This window comes from Myxocyprinus asiaticus, chromosome 11, assembly GCF_019703515.2.
Source record: "Myxocyprinus asiaticus isolate MX2 ecotype Aquarium Trade chromosome 11, UBuf_Myxa_2, whole genome shotgun sequence".
Lineage (NCBI taxonomy): Eukaryota > Metazoa > Chordata > Actinopteri > Cypriniformes > Catostomidae > Myxocyprinus > Myxocyprinus asiaticus.
The window spans coordinates 29,017,483-29,038,875 of record NC_059354.1 but is presented as its reverse complement, the minus strand read 5'-3'; the positions used below and the strand labels follow the sequence as shown (position 1 = coordinate 29,038,875).

Here is a 21,393-nt window from a genome sequence, read left to right as displayed (position 1 = left end):
AGTGACTTTGAATTGTGAGCGAAACACAGAGACAATCAATTGTGAATATAAGGGATTTAATAAATGAAACTATAACTAACATACAAACAAACTAAGCAAAACATACATATATAGAATGAAGGAAAGTAAGGAAAGAGAGAGAGAGAGAGAGAGAGAGAGCACAGAATGGCAATATTTCACATCAGTTAACCACAACCTAAATGAGAATCATCAGAGGCACAATTCACCTTAAAAGGGGTTCAAACTTAAATGCGCATCTAATCAGTTATAAATGGTTACTTGCATTGGTTTGTTGCTGAATAAGAGTCTTGATGCGGTAGACGAGGTTCTCGATGATTTCTTTAGGAGTGAGTTGAAGAAGTCCACAGCAAATCCACAAAGTTACTTGAAGGTAAACACTGCCAGAAGGTTAAACTCAAGAGAGAGTTTTGGAGTGTGTTGGTCTCAAGAAGAAGAGTTTTGAGCGATGATTAGTCTGCGCTCTGGAGTTTTGATAGTTCATTGCCGCACCCATTTTGTGGGTGGAGTGGCCAATCAGAGGCATGCATTTTGAGCGGGAAAGACATCCTTTGTCTGCGTTTATGGCCCATTCGCATTTTATTGCTGATCTGGACCGCTAGTGCAGCTTTTAATTCAAAACATAGTAAGAATTGTTCGATGCATTTCACGATCACATGGTGTACATTATTGTGTGAGAAATAAAGAGAAGATCATTTTGAAACCAAGAAGGTAACCTCCAGACGATATTAAAGCAGAGATACACTCATACACTTGAATATAGGCATTTAACGTCTAACTAATACAAGTAAAGGGTTTTAACTAAGTTAATATAATAGGGGACTATACATACAACACATGCATATAGCAGATACATTTATAACTGCTTACTATGGCCTAAATAGAGAAAATGTCTTTAGGTGTGTGTGTGTGACGTGTATTGGAATTACTGGAGACAGACAACTGCTCTGGTGCCTGACACGGGGGTCACCCCCCTTTCTGTGGAATGTGTTTGAAGCTTGATGGAGACACTCCAGAGGAGACCTGTTTTAGCATCCTTTTGATAGTGATAAAGACCATCTGCAATTTAGCACCCATATAAATGTAAACGCGGAGGCCAGGTCAGTAATTTATATGCAAATGTCAAAAGGCTAAAAGGGTTTTTTTTAAACAAAGTGTAATTAGCCATCACTGATCTTACACAGACGTTACAATACTTATACAAAGACATACAAATAAAAACTTGGGAAATAAAAGCAAGTGCAAAGATACAAATTTGCCTCATACACCATAAGAAATACCACTCACAAAGTTAAAATTTATTCAAAGGCCAAAGTAAATAAATAAGTCTTTAGGCCAGTTTTGAAAGCATCAATACATGATGCTGATTTTATAGACAGGGGCAAATCATTCCATAGTCTAGGGGCTGCCACTGAAAAAGCACAGTTGCCTTTGCACTTCAAGAGGGAACGCGGAACTTTAAGACACAACTGGTCAGTAGAGCGCAAGAATCTTTGGGATTGATGAGGGATAATCAAGTCTCTGATATAAAGGGTGCCTGGGTAGCTCAGCGAGTAAAGATGCTGACTACCACCCCTGGAGTGGAAAAAACTAAACATGTCTCTGATATACAGTGGCACCAATCCATGTAGGGCTTTAAAAACAAACATTAACTCCTTATATTGGATCCTAAACTTCACCGGAAGCCAGTGAAGAGTTGCCAAAACAGGTGTTATATAAGCTTACGGTGATCACAGGCTGTGACTACCGGCTACACGAATGTGAATGAGATATTAGTGCTACCACATGTAGGTCGCTCTTTCTGTCAGGAGCTTTTAAATGTGACAGTAGATTGAAAAGTAAAATCAAAGTTATAAGTAGGTTTTTTCAATGTGAATGTTATTCTTACATAAAGTTTGTTTCTAGCAAACTAAATTATTTTCACATTTGCATAGACACCGAAACGTACAATATTGACAGCATCTAAACATCATAATTTGTACGTATTATCACCAATGGAAACGTACAAAAAAAACGAAGTGTACTGTTTGAATTGATTAATACTGAATAATTCATAGAATGAATCAGTTAATTACATTTAATTTATAATCAATGAGATTAGTTAAATGCCATCACATTTATTTAATGCAGTTGACATTATAAAATGACATTTTAATGGTTTCATTTAGTTCTGTGTGATTTTTGCTGCCCTATACAACGTTTTAAAGGATTACACCACTTTAACCAAGAATAAACTTTAAAATGTTAAAATGAATAAAAACTCTGTAATCGTTTAATCATTTATTAAGCATTTCAGTTTATTTTTGTTGGCCATGGGACACAAAATTAGTTTTCAGAATATGCCAAAAAGCTAAATAAACCACAAAAAACACCATAAAACAATAATAAAAATGTATCCATAAATTTGTTAGCTATATTCCAAATCTTCAGACTGCTTTCTGTGATGAACAGACCCAAATTCAAGCCTTTTATTCAACAATCTCCATCTGCCATCGCGCCCGCTGTAACCTTCAACATGCGTTGGTTTCGTTTTCAAAATTCAAGAATTGAGTAAGCATTACGACCAGCGGTTTTATGGGAGTTATGTCGAATGCTTATTGGCTCTCAAGTGTCTCTTGACCGTTTGCGACATGCCATATTCTGTAATGTATATGTTTGAATGAGATATGACAGTGCCGTTATGGAGTGCATCAGGAGAAGATTTACAGCGATTAATAATTTAAATTCTACTCTCCACCTCACATAATGCTATTGTATGCCATCAGGGAGCACATTGGATGCAGCGCATTGCCCTTTGGACTACTTTTGTACTGAATTTTGCCATTTTTCTGAAAAATTGCTGTGATTCAATTTATCTGCCTGTTACGTCTTTTATACAGTTTGATTAATAAATGGTTATGGTTAGGTTTAGGAGTAGGTGTAGGATTAGTGGCTGTAAAATATATATAAATGTATGTATTGTAACAAAAAATTGCTACTGTACATTAATCTACTTGTTAAATGTTTTTATATTGTTGAAATGTGGTTATGTTTAGAGGTTGGGGTAGGGTTAAGGGATCTAAAATATCTATAAAACAGTAAACATGTACAAATATATTTATAATTGATTTGTGTATTCAGATATATTTGTAATGATTTCGTCAATATTCTAAAGCTGTAAATACGTAAAAACGTTTTAGATGCTTATAGAAGTTTTAGAAATGTCCATATTGTATGTTTTAGTGTCTATCCAAACTTACAGACATGTAAGTTTAAATGTTACAAATATTAATGTACAAATGGCTATGTATATTAACGAGATCAGGCTGTTTTTTTATTGTGATGGCACGGTGTATTAATGAAGCTGATATGAAGATTTTCTTTTTTATGTGTGCAGAGAAAGCTGAGAACAGTGGAAATGGTGGAGGGAAAATATCGAAAAAGAAAATCAAACATGTTGAGAACATCTATGGATTTTTTGTCTAAAATCTATAGCTTTGAGAGTGCCTAAATTGTGCAACAAGTCAAATTCATCAGCATGAGTCATGAAACCTTACCTTGTAAGTTTTGTGGCTTTTATGACCTCCACACTATTAGACTTCAGCCTCTCCATTTAATCTCTCTCTCCTCCTCACTCTGAGTCACCACTTTAAACCTGCCAAAGTCCCTCTCTCTCTTTCTGACTCATCTCTCTCTCTCACCTCGTGCCTCACTGGCTCTCTAGGTTTCACCTCTGCTCCTTCTTTCCCCCTTTTTTCAGTGTCTGAGTCATCAGTCTTTCTGTTCAACTCCTCCTAACTCACACAATCTTTCTCCTCTTCCTCCATCAATCATGTACATTCTGTATGTTTAGCCCAGTCTCCTAATGGAAGCATTGCTTTAGTGACTTGTTCACCACCCAAACATCTCTCAGTGTCCGTTATTAACCTTATTACGGAGGATTCAGAACTCTTGGCTGAATGAGGCAGAATGTGGAAGCAGCGTTATGGTTCACTATTTTTAACAGCAGTACTGGATGAATGAAAGTTTGTTTGATTACTCAGCATACTCATATTTTAATGCGGCAACGTATATTTTGTAACACATAGGTGATGATAAATGTCAGATAAATACCATAAATAAAAGGTAACATGCAGATAAATTGACAGTAACGTTAATCGAATACAGGGGTTTACAAACATTTATCTTTTAACTAAATTATTTATTCAAAGTACCCCCTGATATTTTTAAGTAATGTTAACTTTTCGAAATATAGTGAGTTATGTTTTTGAACTTTTTTTAGGGGTTCAAGCCTGAACGGCTAGAAACCTTATTGTTTTTGTCAGGATTTTTATTATTATTATTTTTCTGCCCTAAAACTGATTGTGCAGACCAAACCATAAGGCCTAGAGACTTGAAACTTTCAGGGGTCGTATTACTCCGGCTGGCTAGCCATACACATGGAATCGGCCCGCTCGGCCCATAGGTGGCGCTATAGTGAACTAAACAAAACAAAAAATCACATTTTTGGCCTTAACTCTTGAACCATTAGGGCTAGAAACAAAATTCTTTTTTTCTGTGATTCCTGTTTTTCCTGCATCATGACAAATCTTTTGCTACGCCCCCTAGTTTTCCTGCTATTTTGGATTGTTTGATTTTATTTTTAAACAAACTGGTCCTAGGCTGTTCACCCGATTGGAACCAAACCAGTACAGAAAGATTCAACAGAGTCCCAGTATGAAAAATTATCAAAGGAATTTTTTTTTTTATTATTCATCGTCAAATTGTGTGCTAAAACGTACGTAGTGGGCGTGGCCATTTTACCAAAGGTTATAAATTTGAATGGATTGAGATATTATAACCAAATTCAGTATCTTGAAAAACATAGCCGTCATCGACCAGTCAGCTTTCAACAGCTTTTATATAGGGTTAAATAAGGCCGATCGGAACAAAATGTGGTAGGCCTATATTTTTCTTGGCCCAAGAAATCTGTGCAAAATTTGAAAAAGATTTAATTTTAGCAGCTGTGCAAGGAAATGCTGTTGTAGCCAGCCGCCTAAACGACACTTAAGACCCAGCAGCTGTGAATTGAACCAATGCACAAGAAGTTAACAGTACAGCCCAAGGAGGTACCGCCATTACCTATTGCTTTTCAGGACCACAGGACAATGTCAGGTTAATGACTCTAAAATTACTTTTAAACATCATTGCTAATAATGAAATAGTTAGAATAGAATAGTTGCATGGCAAGAGCTCTTACTCTCTTACTCTCTCTCTCTCTCTCTCTCTCTCTCTCTCTCTCTCTCTCTCAAGTTTTTCCCAAATGCAACCAAAATCATGTGAAAGCTAAAGCCATCAAGGATATCCGGACATAAGTAAGGCTTTATGGAGTCCTCCAAAATGATGTTAAAATGTTGATAATGAACATGAAAACAATACAAAAGTAACATTATCTTGTGGCACTGTATTGCTCTATTGAACCTGGTGTATTTGTGAGTGGATGCTCTTCATATTAACAAGCCATTTGTGTGATTGATATATATGAAGCACATGGTTTAATCTGGGAAAGTTGTGTTTGTCTCCCTGTGTGTTCATTATTGAAACTTTTGGTTTCTTTGCATGTGTATAGAATGATATGTTTGCCAACCCAATTTAACCAAGTGCAGTTAAGAGGCAATCATGTATGTTGAACAATTATACCTATGACTCATCCCCTTTCAAAACACACACACAGGCTATCTTTTCTTTAGTGTTTGGCCCATCATCCATAACCACTGTCTTTGTAAAATGACTGACTCTTTTATTAGTGAAGGGAGGGCTTATTCTAGAATATTCAGTCCGTTTACGACTGCTTTAACATGCCGTTTGTGTGATTCAGATAGAAGCGGCTGGAACAGACGGGCAAATAAATCGTTGATAAGTGCAGGCTTGATCAGTTTGATTGATCTTTTGTTTTTTATGGCCTCGAGATCCTGTTGTGTAAGTGTTTTTTTTTTTTTTTTTTTTAATACCACTCATAAAACATCCCTACTGCCTGTCAGAAATCCCTTAAATCAGAGTGCTGAGAAATCACACCTGTTTCTGTGACAGCGTTGCTCACAGACTAATCTCACAGTGAAATCAGGAAGAGTAGGTTGACTGTTCTTTAGCTAAAATTAGTCTGTGCTTAACAAAATGCAAAACACTGCCCCAAATTGCCAAAGTGGTAAGTGTTGTTGGGCTATGGCGTGCGTGTGCTCCATTTTCCGGGTATAATGTCCTCAGAGGGGCGCCAAAATTAAGATGTGAAATTAGTTGTTTTCAGATGTACAGGCTACAGTAAAGTGAGGAGGAATCCATATTTTATAAACTGGACCCCCAACCCAAACCCCAAAACTAAACCAAATCATCAGCGGAGTAAAAATGTAATGTTAGAGGGAAAAATGCAACCTCCGAATCGGAATCCGAAACTGATTGTGCAAACATGATTACTTCTTGGTTACAATGCAGTATCCGAACCGGGGTCTCCCACACTGCTGACTTGACGCATATCTGGTCACACCTCGGGAAGGTAAACACACTGGAGCCAATACAAAAATGTCTGATAGGAGATGGCGCTTGTTGGCAAGTTGGCATAATATGGCTGGACAATTCTAGGATACCGGAAGTATGGAAAACAACATGTCGACCTCCCATTTGACCATGTTGTTGCTTATGCCTGTTAGCCAATCAGAAAACTTGGATGCACCTATCAATCATTTTGTGTCAATCAGTTCAAACCACTGAATTTCACTGGCTGAATGTGTATTGTAAAATCTATACAAGGGTCTGTTGTAAAGACAAGGATCATACCACAAAACCAACACAATATACAGTATAAGACTTTCAGTGTTGTTTCTATATTTGTAAATGTTTGTATTTAACCCTCTGATGCATGGTGTAGTTGACAGATCTTTAAAAGTCATTTTGAACAATTCAGGGTGTGATGCTACATTCAAACCACCATAGATGATCAGCTCTGAGCCTTACCCTTAATTCTATATGACTGTCCTCTCTTGTTTTATTTTATTTATTATTATTTATTTATGACAACCTAAATTTAACATGGTGACGAAAGTGAATATCCACCAAGTAAATAAATGGAATATTTACCATTATGTTCTATTTTAATGGACAGATGCATATCTTAAAAATACATGATTTTGTAATCTTAATAATTCATGCATCAGGGGGTTGATTTGTAATGTACCATTTATTCGGTCATTTATTTATCATGAGAATCAAAAGATCTTTGGGTTCCCCCATCTGCAAAATCCCAATTTTACCCCTGCATGTACATAACGCACATATGACTACTCATTTCCAGAAATTTACTGCAGAGATAAGCTGTATGAAAAAAGAAAGCAAATACAAGAGCTGGAAAGATTCTCAAAAGCATTTTACTATACTGTTATTACCTGTATTTTACTGTTTTTATTTTAAAGTGATCATATGCATATGTGTGTTTGTGTGTGTGTGTGTTTGTTTGTTTGTTTGTGTAAAGATAAGAGGAGACAAACAAGATCATGCTCTTTCTCCACCCACTGTCTGATTTCTCACAGGTCTTCTGATCAATTGCGCGTACGTGTGTGTGTGTGTGTGTGTGGATGGCTGAGAAAAATCATTAAGCAGATTCCTACAGGAAGATCTATTTTAAACAGCTTGAGCTGATGTTGGGGTGAAAGCTGTTAATGTCACTTTATCAGTTTATTTAGTCACAGGCGAGCCATCTCTCTCTCTCTCTCTCTCTCTCTCTCTCTCTCTCTCTCTCTCTCATTCCAGACACACTGTTCTGGACATACAATCTTGAAGATCACTGAAGTGTTTAATGTTGCTTTTGTATACAACCACATGAACATAAACAACTGTGACTCCTGCCCTCTGTAGCTTTTTTTAAATTCAAAGCATGCCAAAGACAAGATGTTGTATCTATTATTTGATTTTTGTATATGGAAATGATGGCAACTAATTGAAAACAGTATGCCAAAGGTGCCCGGATGGTGTTTTTATGGAGGATCTGAATTTTGCATTTATATGCATGATTTTTGAGCCAATATAACCTGCTTTAATGCATTGATTGATTGATTGATTGAATTTATTTGACAAGCTTTTAAATAATGTACAGATAAAACGCCATTCAATACAATTTAAATATAAAACACCATTCCATACACTAAAAAAATAAAATAAAATAAATGTATATTATTAAAATAAATTAAAAACTGTCGAGGAAAAAATAAACACAATAAAGCAAAAGTCTTATTTCCATGGTGGTCCTCTAAAACATAAACAGTGCATTACAAAGGGGTCTGTTGTATCAAGACACAATTTTAAGACATGTTAGTATATCCCTATGCTAACCTACTGTCTTAAAATAAAAAGCATGTACTTAGTCACTAGTGAAGTACATACTTTTAGTACATAATACAAGTATGCAATTTTGGACACAGCCTTTGTTTTTCAGAGTGAGCTTAAAATTATGATGCCACATTTGCTTATTGAACTATTAATGTTACATGCACCACAATACATGGACAAAGTGTGTGTGTGAGTGAGCGAGCGAGCGAGTTACCATCATACATACTTGTGTTGCATATAGGGAGGGTGACAGAATAAGGATAACAGCAAACTTGCTCACTCAGTTCGACCAACTACGCCACCCTGCGATATAACCAGGGAAAGATTCAGCCCTAGCAAAGGGCACATAGGTTCGATTACCAGAAAAAGGGCAAAGAGACATGGGTGCAATTATGAAAATATATCTTTATTTCAAATACAAATTCACATTATGTAATAAATAGATAAAATCTTGGTTGGGTTGGTCAAACACAGATTATGCACCTCAAAAACAAACTAAATACGTATCAATTTATAAAGAAACACACACACACAAAAGACAAGGAAAGAAAGAAAACAAAACTCAAACTTAAGGGCTGAGGCATACCAGAAGCAGGGTAAGCTAGATTACAGTTTTAATACCTAGAAAAATGTATTAAATCATAAATATCAGACACACTCAAACCCACACACTTATGTGAGATATTGGATGCAAGTAGCAAACATGGCATTCAGTGAGGAAGCACCACTACCAGAGAGACAGGGACAACCAGCCTCCCCACTCCGGGGCCTCTAGCTCCTAAAAGAAAACAAAAACGAATTTAGCCTGCAGACACAAGGATGTGTTACACTGATTGACATATAAACAGTGTTACAAGTTATAATGATAATCAGAATGGAGCATTTAACACATCACAATACTGATTTTGACTATAAACAAAAACTGTACAAAATATAAATCAAACTGAAAGAAAACTAGCAAACCTTACTTGAGCAAAGGCCACAAATTATGCAAAAATATAAAAGAAAAATCAACTACACAAATACATAACAGATGAAAGAGCCCTTGGACACCACACCCAAGAATCAACCAAACAAAACAAATTAAAGAACACAAGTAGCATTGAACTGAAGTCTAGGTATCTTCACATACATGTACATTCATACATATGCACAAAACACTTAAGAGGGAGCCCAGTAAACAAAGCAGCAAAACAGCAGCGCTCTCCTTATGCAGTTTAGTGTTTCAGGCACTCAGCCCAAACAGAGAGGGTGAGCGAGGGAGAGAACAGCCTCAGGCATGCAGATCAGCCAATACAGAGGAATGTTAGCAGTGTATATGGTTGCTCAAGGTGTACATCACAGCAGCCTGTCGCTGACATCTGAGTGATGCAGTACACACTAGGGAACGATCGGCATTATATCCACTGCAAGCTGCAGAGAATAAAGGACTCGACACAAACCCGGCTTAAGCGGAGAATGAGTGACGTCAAACAGAAGGGACAGCGCAGCAATGATGCAACAAGGGACGAAGAAGCAATGATGCTTATCCAGGCGACATTTACCAACCCTTTATAAACACAAAGGAAAGGACGCTGATTGGCTGACAATTAATATTACAAAAATATGACATCAAATTAATGCAGGCAGGTTTTAACTGATCCAACTACATCTGTATATTCCTGCTACTGGACTATAAAACAATATAATGTAGAACAGTGGTTCTCAAACTGTAATACGTGCACAACCAGTGGTGAACAGATTTCCTCCAGGTGGTATGTCACATGACTCTGGAAAAGTAAATAAAAAAGTAAATATTAAAATGTGTTTTAATGCTGAAGAATGTAATTTCTGTGACACTTGTGCCACCGAATGAAATGCAAATGCAAAAATAAACAATGTATTCAAAACAGCTTTCCAAATACACCCATCATCTGCTTTTGTTCGAACCCTCAGATTGTCCCGCCCCCAACTCACGGCATTTGTTGAGTAACGTTGTTTGGGCGGGTCTAAGATAGTTTCTCTAAACAAATGCAGGAATTTTATAGTGCCACAGAGACAGTGTTTACAGTTTTAGAGAAAATGAACCTCTGAATGATTTACTTGTAGATATCTCTGCATATTTAGCTGGGATAGAAGGAACTATTTTAACACTGAAAAGTTTCATACTTCAGCTTTAAATTATCCAGATTTTTTTTTCATATTTTATTTCAAATTTTTGCTGTTTTAAATTTAAATTGTTTCGACCATCCAATGATTAGATCCCATGTTCTTATGTTGACAGTCTGGTATGTGAACAGTTAAAGTTGTGTCTAGGTGGTACTTGGATGGTCTGATTTGATAAAACATGTTACTTATTCTAAAAGTTTGAGAACCATTGATGAATAAGTATCTCCTTCTCCCTTCTAGTAACAAAGTGTCTACAGTTAGCATTGTATGTGAAATCCCAAATCCTAATGTTGCAATACACTTCCATTGTAAATGTATGTCCTCTTATCCTTAACTCTGTGATGTCATCAGTCTGGGACGGCCGGGAGTGGACTGTCATTGCCAGCATGAAAGCGGGGCGGCAGTTCTCCAACTTCAGTTTCTCATCAATGAGGTACTGCACATTGAACCATGATGTTTTAGAGGGGTCTAGGGGCATGCTCCCCCTGGGAGATTTAATTAATTAATTCATTCATTCATTCATTCATTTTATTTATTTATTTTTATTTATTTATTTTTATTTTTTGCAGAAACAGCACCAAAGTGTTAATTTCTGGTTATTTTAGGAGCATCATTTGAACATTTTCTTTAGTAGCCTACATATATTGTGTAACATTAATGAAACTATGGACTAAAATCATATCAGCACCTTTTCACATTAGACAGCACAAGATGAAGTTTATCAAAGTGACCTTTCTCAAAAGACTGCTGTGGGAGTATCATGGTACAGTGATGGTACAATATGGTAAAACCTTTTCATTTTTATAATCTATCATTGTATTTATATGTTCGGCTGCTCCAAGGAGTCATATCCAGTAAACATGGTATTGGCTTGGTAATTTTTGGCACTTTTAAGTGCTATCATGTAATGTTTGTATTTTGATACACTTTTATTTAGAAAATGTCTTTACCTGCAGTAGACACTCTTTCACAGACTGTACTCACACATGACGATTTAATGCAGCTGCAGGTTTTGTTTCAATTAATTGTAGGTAAATATCCACTTCATACAGCGTTGTTTTTGTTCTCTGTCTTCTAAAGCATCCCGTTACCATTTTACTGTGTAACAAAGTGCTTCAAATGATTCAGCCCGCACGTAAGAACCAACACAAAAGAGTGATTATTTCACGTATCGGGCATCACTCCAATTCACGAACCCTGTGCTCGTGAGTCTATGGCCGTGTTCACAATGGCATACTTTCCTTACTACTTTCACTGTTTTTGCCAAACACAGATATATCAGAAACAGTAGGAGTAGTATGGTATTAAGGCATTTAGTACACGGCCTATGTTCAGTGGGTGGCGGCACAACAATTTATCAGAATGCACAGGGTGCATTTTGTTCAACACAGATTGGACACATGCTAAAATTTGCTCGGTAGATCGGCGACCCAGAAGCGATGCCACCCTAGGTGCTCGCCTATGTCGCCTAATGTGTTGACTGGCCCTGAACTAGATGGTAACATTCCTAGAACTGTAAATCCTGCACCAGCCATTACACAGTGGATTACAACACATTTCCCCTTTGTCCCTCTCAACACAGCACAACTACACTTCCTTCTCTCGTTGTCTGTGTTTTTCTCTGCCTTTGTCTCTTGGGCACGCTGGTGCAAACTGTGTTTACCTAAACACTATCTCCATAGAAACACGGTTGTCAGTCACCTGACTGATGGATCTGGATTCAGTGCACTCTGTGAGAGAGAGGAAAGAAAAGAACAGAAAACAAATACAATGACAAAACTACAAAATTGTCAGAATATACAGCTAATAGACTTGTTGGCCCATTATCACCCTCAGATTTGGCAGCAATTTGATAAAACATGTTCTGATTAATATCATCATGTTCTCATCAAGGAACTAAAATATCACACAGTTTTACGACTGCCTTGCCCTTTCAGGTTTCATGCTGATTTATTTGATTCTTGAACATTGTGTCTGGAGTTTAAAAAGAAAATTAGATACAGGGCTTGAAAAATTACATTTGGCAAAATTATATGGGGCTTCCAGATAAACGGGACAGAAAGACTCTTGTCATGCCAACACTGACAGACACGGTGGAAAAGAGATTTTCACACTGACACTTTTTAGTCACTTTCACCTTTTGCTCTGTACTTTCTCATTTTTTTCTGTCTCCATTAACCATGAATAGCATCCTGAGCCCTGTTATACACTGCACTTTAGCGATGTGCTGAGAACAGTGTTACAATTCTCTTTCTTCAGACTATTGAATTCTCTACCCAAGGACTTTAATATCATGAAATATGCATGAAATTAATGGGAAAACAGCATAGTTATACAGGCTAAAACATATCACTGTGACTGAATAAATTAAGCTTTATCATTTCCCAGCAACTACAGTATATCAGTACATTTTTATTTAATTTGTGTCTTGGAAGATACATTTTATAATGTTTAATTTCTTCCATCATTATCATATACTGTGTGTGCAGTAAAAAGTATGTAAAACCTTGAATTTATTATGGATTTCTGTATAAACAGGTCTTAACATTTTATCTGATCATTCACTGAGTCACAACAATAGACAATTACAGTCTGCATAAACATAAAACATAGCTGGCAATGTGAATGTTTACGCAGTGTTTTCAATAAAGACATGAAAACTTATCATTGTGTATTATTTGTTTAAGCAAGTTTGTCTATTGCTGTGACTTAGTTGTAGATCAAATCAAATTTTATTACCAATTCTAGAAATGGTAAATCCAAGGGTTCACATACCTTTCTATATATGTTTAGTACAGCCAGTCTGAGGTTCTCAACAAACGCTTATTCAGGTTCAGAATAACACAAAAATGTCTAATGCCATGTGTCTGATGTGTCAAGACATATTTATTGGGTGGATCTATACCATACACAGAGGGAATTAGAAGAGAATCGAACTGTCATTGTTAGAGAATTATTGTAGATTTGCCTGTTGACTGCATGGAATAAGTGTTTCATTTTAACACATTTGTTTCCATAGGGAGCGCTAGTCACAGCCTGTGCAGATGATACGCTGCACCTCTGGAACTTGCGACAGCGACGTCCAGCCATCCTCCACTCTCTCAAATTCAACAGAGAGCGGTGAGTATAGAAATAGCTTACGTTCACACCCATGAGCATAAACAATTTCATGAATGCCATTGGTTCTTTATCTTTAGATTTGCATTTTACTAAATATAAAAATGCACAAACACACGTATATATGCATAAAGAACTCACCAACAAACAAATAAAAAAAGAGTGTCAGAATTTATGAAAATTCCCAAGGATTTCATAAAATAAGATTTGTATTAAATTTTATTTATTTATATTCACATAACATTCAAAGTGAAAAACCAACTCAATATTTCAACTTGCGGTGAAGTTGCTGACTTCCCAAGGCTACAGAACGTTGGTCAGAATGAATATGTAATAAAGTAAACACAGATAGCTCAAGGTTGCAGAGTGAAGAACAAGCCTTAATGTTTCAGTTTGCTTTTACTTTTATCTCTTCTGGTCCATTTATTTATTTTTTGTTTAGCAGGTAGTGAGGATTTTCTTCTCTAAAAATGCAATAGGCCTACACACAGTGTTAGGTCTACTGTACATACAAATATGAGATTCAGCATAAGCAAGGTTAGCATTAACAAGTGCTAACATAGTCTATGTTACAGAATAAAGACTGTATAAAACAAAAACAAAAAAGTGTGGCTTTTAGTTCATGTCCATTACCTTTGAGAACATCACTATGCTACAGTAGTGTTTTCCTAAAAGTTGAAAAAATAAAAGTTTGATGATAAACACATAATTTATTTTTACATTTTTTAAAATATTAGCACTTCAATTTGTTCACTGGGATGTATGCAAATTTGTGATGTGCCCTCCCCCTTAATTAAAAATACCACCTGCCACTGATTCATTGCTACAACAATAGGCATATAGTAACTAAGAGATACAAAATCATAAGTATATTATTTCTCCTACCATTCAAACACATCATTACCCTCTCAGTGATGACTGTGGGATTTTTCAAAACTACCACCCTCGGATCTTGACTTCAATAGATATGGCCTTTCTCAAAAAAATTTATGGAGTTTATTTTCCTTTTTATTACCGTCTGATTCTGGCAGGCCTGTAGGTGTAGGTGAAGGTGGTGGCAAGAAATCCTCTTCAATTGAATTTGAATTGTCTACATAACTTTAACATATGGTACAAGCTGTCAGGTTTTATGTAGGCTATTCAAAATTTTACAGGCTATTTTTATAAAGAACAAGTCCTTTGATTTGTCCTGCCTCATCTTCCTGTTTCATTATGTCAACACATGGGAGAAAATTGCATTGCATCATACCACTTCATAGAGTGTTTATCCAATGACTATAACTATGTTTTAGGCTCTCACTTTCATGAATTTTTCATGACAACTCTTCCTCAGCTTCTCAAACTGTGCACTATTCACTCAGCGGAAACCAACTGTTAGATACGATCAATAGGCCTATGGCTTTTGTTACTTTATTTTCCCTGTTGAGTGAGTCAGGGTCAGTGCTTATAAATTTCATTCAGAGTTATGAAATGTGTTGTGGGGGCTAGCTGTATTGTGGTAATTGGCCTCTTTGAATAGTACAAAAGTAGAGAAACATTTTGTGAAGTTTTAACAGAAATTCTGACATATCCTAGAGAAACAAAGGAACCTTAATTGAATTGAAGAAAAAGTCATGGACTGCCTTTCTTTATTTATTATGTATTGATTCCTTCACTATAATTGGTATTTAAAATGAATGATTGAAACATGAAATATTTTTCATGATATTTGAGCCAGACTCTAGAAGTATTTAGAAAAACGTCCCTCCTCATGGAGGGAACGAGACGTTGTGTCGATGTAGTGACACTAGGGGTCACTCTTGGGAACCCGAAACACCTCTGGTCTTTGATAAAAGCCCAATGAAAATTGGCGAGTGGTATTTGCACGCCACTCCCCCGGACATACGGGTATAAAAGGAACTGGTATGCAACCACTCATTCAGGTTTTATGCTGAGGAGCCGAGACAAGGTCCGGCCATTTCAGCAGGTAGTTCAGCGTTGTGGCAGGAGGGACACAACATCTTGTTCCCTCCATCAGGGAACGGAGGTTACGCAAGTAACCAGGACGTTCCCTATCTGTCACTCGCTCGACGTTGTGTCGATGTAGTGACACTTGGGGTCCCTATACAAAATGTCGCAACTGGCTGAACTGTGTTACGTGAACTGGTGGTGTGTGTTGGGCAGACGACTGTGTGCCTCATAGCCAGCGCACCAGGCCGACACGTAACCTCCCCCAACATAGTTATGAGTGTCGAACGGCCCTTTGGGGACAAGACACCGTGGAGACCACACCTCGCCCAAAGAAAGGGGGGATATTAAAATGGAAAAATATGTCACATGGTCTTGCTGACCATGTGGAGAGTCTCATGGTAGATCCTACCCAACGGGGGAGGAGATAATACAAACATGGAGACTGTGGCAGAGGGGGCTCTGCCCAAGGAAGACGCAGTTTGCCAACAAGGAAACGAATTAGCAGAAGATATACTTCGCATGGGGTTACCTTACAGGGAACCGCCACATGCGGAGCACCTATCCCAGAACAGGGCTCTTAGTTAGCACGTGTACTGGGCCAGCAGCAAGTCTCTCTGAAAACTCGACTGCCACAGGGCTCAGAGGAAGTCAACCAGGGAACATAGTTTGTGAACACTACTGGAACATCTTCAGCTCAGAGGAGGTGAAAGGCGCTATATGCAAGCAATACACCTGGCCGGCTATCCTGGGCTTATCCGCTTGTATTGCATGCCACTACCTGGGATGAAACCGGTTCCACCCGGAGGTTGTAGAACCTTGCAAAGGTGTTGGGTGTTGCCCAGCCCGCTGTTCTGCAAATGTCTGTTAGAGAGGCACCCCTGGCCAGGGCCCAGGAGGCCACTACACCCCTGGTAGAATGGGCTCGTAGCCTTGCCGGGGGCAGTACGTCCTGGGCGAGATATGCCATAGCTATGGTGTCAGTAAGCCAGTGGGCGATCCTCTGCTTGGAGACAGTGCTTCCTTTCCTCTGTGCACCAAAGCAGACAAAGAGCTGCTCAGAGATCCTAAAGCTCTGTGTGCGTTCCAAATAGATGCGTAAAGCGCGCACCGGACACAGCAATGATAGGGCCAGGTCTGCCTCCTCCTGGGGCAGCGCTCGCAGGTTCACCACCTGGTCCCTAAAAGGGGTCGTGGGAACCTTGGGCACATAGCCCAGTCGGGGTCTCAAGATCACGTGAGAGTAGCCGGGAACAAACTCCAGGCATGTTTCGCTGACAGAGAACGCTTGCAGGTCTCCTACCCTCTTGATGGAAGTGAGCGCAGTCAGGAGAGCAGTCTTCAAGGAGAGTGCCTTAAGCTCAGCTGACTGCAAAGGCTCAAAGGGGGCTCTTTGTAGACCCTGAAGAACTACAGAGAGGTCCCATGAGGGAATGAGGTGCAGTCTGGAGGAGTTCAGCCTCCTGGAGCCTCTCAGGAACCTGATGATCAGGTCATGCTTCCCTAAGGACTTACCGTCCACTGTGTCATGGTGTGCTGCTATAGCAGCAACGTACACCTTCAAGGTGGAAGGGGACAGGCACCCTTCCAACCTCTCCTGCAGGAAGGAAAGCACCGATCCGAATGCGCATTTCTGGGGGTCTTCCTGTCGGGAAGAACACCACTTAACAAACAGATGCCACTTAAAGGCATACAGGCACCTCATAGAGGGGGCCCTAGCCTGAGTGATCGTGTCTACCACTGCGGGTGGTAGACCACTTAGGTCTTCCACGTCCCGTCCAGGTGCCATACATGGAGATTCCAGAGGTCTGGTCACGGGTGTCAGATGGTGCCCTGTCCCTGAGAAAGAAGGTCCTTCCTCAGGGGAATTCGCCGGGGGGGGGGGGCTGTCGCAAGGAGCGTGAGGTCCGAGAACCACATCTGGGTGGGCCAGTAGGGTGCTACCAGGATGACCTGCTCCTCGTCCTCCCTGACCTTGCACAGAGTCTGTGCAAGTAGGCTCACAGGGGGAAATGCATATTTGCGTAGGCCATGAGGCCAGCTGTGTGCCAGCGTGTCTGTGCCGAGGGGTGCTTTGGTCAGGGCGTACCAGAGCGGGCAGTGGGAGGATTCTTGGGAGGCGAACAGGTCTACCAGTGCCTGTCCGAATCGACTCCACATCAGCTGGACCACCTGAGGGTGGAGTCTCCACTCTCCCCTGAGGGTAACCTGCCATGACAGCGTGTCCGATGTAGTGTTGAGGTTGCCCGGGATATGAGTGGCTCGCAGCGACTTAAAGTGCTGCCGACTCCAGAGGAGGAGACGGCAGGCGAGTTGTGACATACAACGAGAGCGCAGACCGCCTTGGCGGTTGACATATGCTACTGTTGCCGTGTTGTCTGTCCGAACTAACACGTTGTTGCCCTGGATCAATGGCCAGAAGCTCTGCAGGGCAAGCAGAATTGCCAACAACTCAAGGCAGTTGATGTGCCAACGCAAGCCCGTCCATAAGCCGGCGGCTGCGTGCCTGTTGCAAACAGCGCCCCAGCCCATTTTGGAGGCATCTGTCGTGATCACGACGTGCCTGGAGACCTGCTCTACAGAACACCTGCCCATAGAAACGAGAGGTCGGTCCAAGGGCTGAAGAGACGGTGACAGACCGGCGTGATGACCATGCGATGTGTCCCGCGGCACCATGCCCATCTCGGGACTCAAGTCTGAAGCCAGTGCTGAAGCGGTTTCATATGCATCAACCCGAGCGGGGTGGCCACCGCTGAGGATGCCATGTGCCCCAGGAGTTTCAGTGGAACCGCTGTTTTCTGTTTGAACACCTTTAAACAGGCCAGCACAGACTGTGCGTGCTCGTTTATGAGGCACGCTGTCAAAGAGACTGAGTCCAACTCCAAACTGAGAAAAGAGATGCTCTGAACCGGGAGGAGCTTGCTCTTTACGCAGTTGACCCAAAGCCCTAATCGGCTGAAGTCCCTGTGTGCACACAACATGTCCTGAGAGTGAGCTAGGATTAGCCAATCGTCGAGATAGTTGAGAATGCGAATGCCCACTTCCCTTAACGGGGCAAGGGCTGCCTCTGTGACCTTCGTGAAGACATGACGGGACAAGGACAGGCCAAAAGGGAGGACCTTGTACTGATACGCCTGACCCTCGAATGCAAACTGCAGCAAAGGGTCTGTGTCGAGGTAGAATCGAGACGTGAAAGTTCGCGTCCTTCAGGTCTACCGGCGCGAACCAATCTTGATTCAGCCAGACGCTCACCAGAATGCGTTTTTGCGTCAGCATCTTGAACGGGAGTCTGTGTAAAGCCCGGTTCAGTACTCGCAGGTCCAAGATTGGCCACAACCCACCGCCTTGTTTCGGTACGAAGTAGGGGCTGTAAAACCCCTTCTTCATCTCGGCCGGAGGGACAGGTTCTATCGCACCCTTCCGTAGGTGGGTAGCGATCTCCCCGTGCAAGGTAGCAGCGTTGTCATCCTTCACCAAGGTAAAGTGGATACCGCTGAACCTGGGCGGATGCCTGGCGAACTGAATCACGTAGCCGAGTCAGACGGTCCGGACCAGCCATCGCGACGGATTGGAAAGCGCAAGCCACGCATCCAAGTTCTGCGCAAAGGGGGACCAAAGGGACAACGTCATCGGACCTACTGGCAGGTGGGGCCTCGCAGCGGGGCGGAGCTTGAGGTGCCACACCATGTCGTGGCCGTGCTGAATCTAGGGACATTGAAGCACTTACCTGTCTCCTTGTGACCACCCCCGGAACAGCTTAGGATGGGGGAGGAAGAGGCCTGTCCTCGCAACCCGTGGAGACTGTCACATCGGGGGCGGATGTGTGCCACAGCTGGGCGTGCAGGGGCGGGGAGACCGCCACTGGAGCACCAATCCTCAAGGAAAAATCCGTGGACCGTGGTCGTGATGACGACCGTGCACACTGGGTATGTGACCTAGGGAAGGAGGAAACCGCTCTTTTGCTGAACTGTTGGGTACCGCAGCTACTTGGGCATGCGGCGAAATCAAATAAAAAGGCAACAAAAGATTCTCCACCCGGCCCTCCACCGGGGGACAGTGTGGTCTTACTATCAGCTCCAATGCAGTGGGTTTCGTCGACCCTGGGTCGCCCGTCTCAGGGGCACTTTGACGAACTTCATGGGTTCTTAGCGGCCGGCCGTGAAAATCCCAGGAGATCAGCAGTTACAGAAATACTCAAACCAGCCTTTCTGGCACCAACAATCATGCCACAGTCCAAATCACTGAGATCACATTTTTTCCCCTTTCTGATGGTTGATGTGAACATTAACTGAAGCTCCTGACCCATATCTGCATGATTTTATGCACTGCACTGCTGCCACACTATTGGCTGATTAGATAATCGCATGGATGATTGTTGGTTCCAGATGGGCTGGTTTGAGTATTTCTGTAACTGCTGATCTCCTGGGATTTTCACATACAACAGTTTCTAGAATTTACTCCGAATGGTGCCAAAAACATAAAACATCCGGTGAGCAGCAGTTCTGTGGACAGAACTGCCTTGTTGATGAGAGAGGTCAACAGAGAATGGCCAGACTGGTTTGAACTAACAAAGTCTACGGTAACTCAGATAACCGCTCTGTTCAATTGTGGTGAGAAGAATAGCATCTCAGAATGCTTTTCTGAGATGCGGGTTGGCGCTGTTTTGGTGCCACTAAGGGGACCTACACAATATTAGGCAGGTGGTTTTAATGTTGTGGCTGATCGGTGTATGTTTCATGTGCATGATCAAGTTTAATATTCAGAGCCTCATGAGAGAAACACTTAAAAGTGTTGTAAGTGATTCCAACTGTTTTGCTAACTTCTTCCAAAATTGCCCCACACCCTCTCCCCAAAACTCTGCTGTACAATGTCAGCAAAACCCAAACATGTAAAAGGCAGCGAGGTAGAGAGCCTTTTCCATCCTGTGTTGATGTATCTCCTATTGAAATTTGATCTTTTGGTGGGACATGTTAAAGTGCTCATCCCTTTTTTGAAAACAGCTTATAGGCTTTAGTTCAACACAGCTAGTTGGGAAGGGACATTCTATAGAGTTTTTGATTTGACAAAAATTTGTGTAGTGTCATAAATAGTTTTGGTCCATTATACCAGAAGAGAATCACAGCTCAAGTTCATTTTGTTGTCTTTTAGAAGTACACTAGAATATAGATGGCTTCAAAGCTAATTGCCTATAAACCACAAATTCCAATTTTGATAAAGAAATTTTGTCTTTAACTATGTGAGTATACTAGCAGGCTCTTTGAGCTGCTTTGAATTTATTTGTTTGAATTTATTTCGAACTGCAGTAGAAGTATGTTTGACCATTGTCCTTTCACCTTTTGAAGCTTTAACTATCCTTAATAATTCTCAAGCTACATCAACCACTTGAATACAAGTATCAGATTGACACCAAACAGAGAACTTTGATTAATGAGTGTCATACTGCATAATGTGCAACAGAACTGAAAGATAACTTTAAATTGCTGCAAAAGTTTTGGCTATACAAATTCCTACTCATCCTAAGCCAGTAGTATGAAAACTAAGGAACAATGGAATGAGGTGCCGTTTGTTACAGGTATTTGGAAGTGTTGTGTTTTGCAGGGTATGGCTAATGAGCGTTGCTCCTCTCTGTAATAACTTATGATTGTGTTCATCACCTTGTCTGGAACAAACAAACAAAGTCACAATTTCTCATACTGTCACAGTTTTGCTCACGCGGATGCACATTTCTCCTATATTATGTTTTTGCTTTGTCCCTAAAGTGTTTTATAATTGGCTTTATTAAAATTATGCAAATTCACATGAAATGAGAAATGTTGTCTAAGATCAGTA

At 40.4% G+C, this 21,393-nt stretch overlaps 1 protein-coding gene across 2 annotated transcripts in view; it reads left to right on the top strand.

The window, feature by feature from the left end:
- Positions 1-21,393, top strand: part of LOC127448109 (syntaxin-binding protein 5-like) — a 228,013-nt gene that overhangs the window by 100,925 nt on the left and 105,695 nt on the right. For both annotated transcript variants that reach the window (XR_007898457.1, XM_051710407.1), the window contains exons 3-4: positions 10,852-10,933; positions 13,520-13,620. Coding sequence is in view for 1 of the 2 variants with exons in the window: in XM_051710407.1 (XP_051566367.1) it covers positions 10,852-10,933; positions 13,520-13,620 (183 nt within the window). In the remaining variant the exon portion in view is untranslated. The remainder of the gene's footprint in view (positions 1-10,851; positions 10,934-13,519; positions 13,621-21,393) is intronic.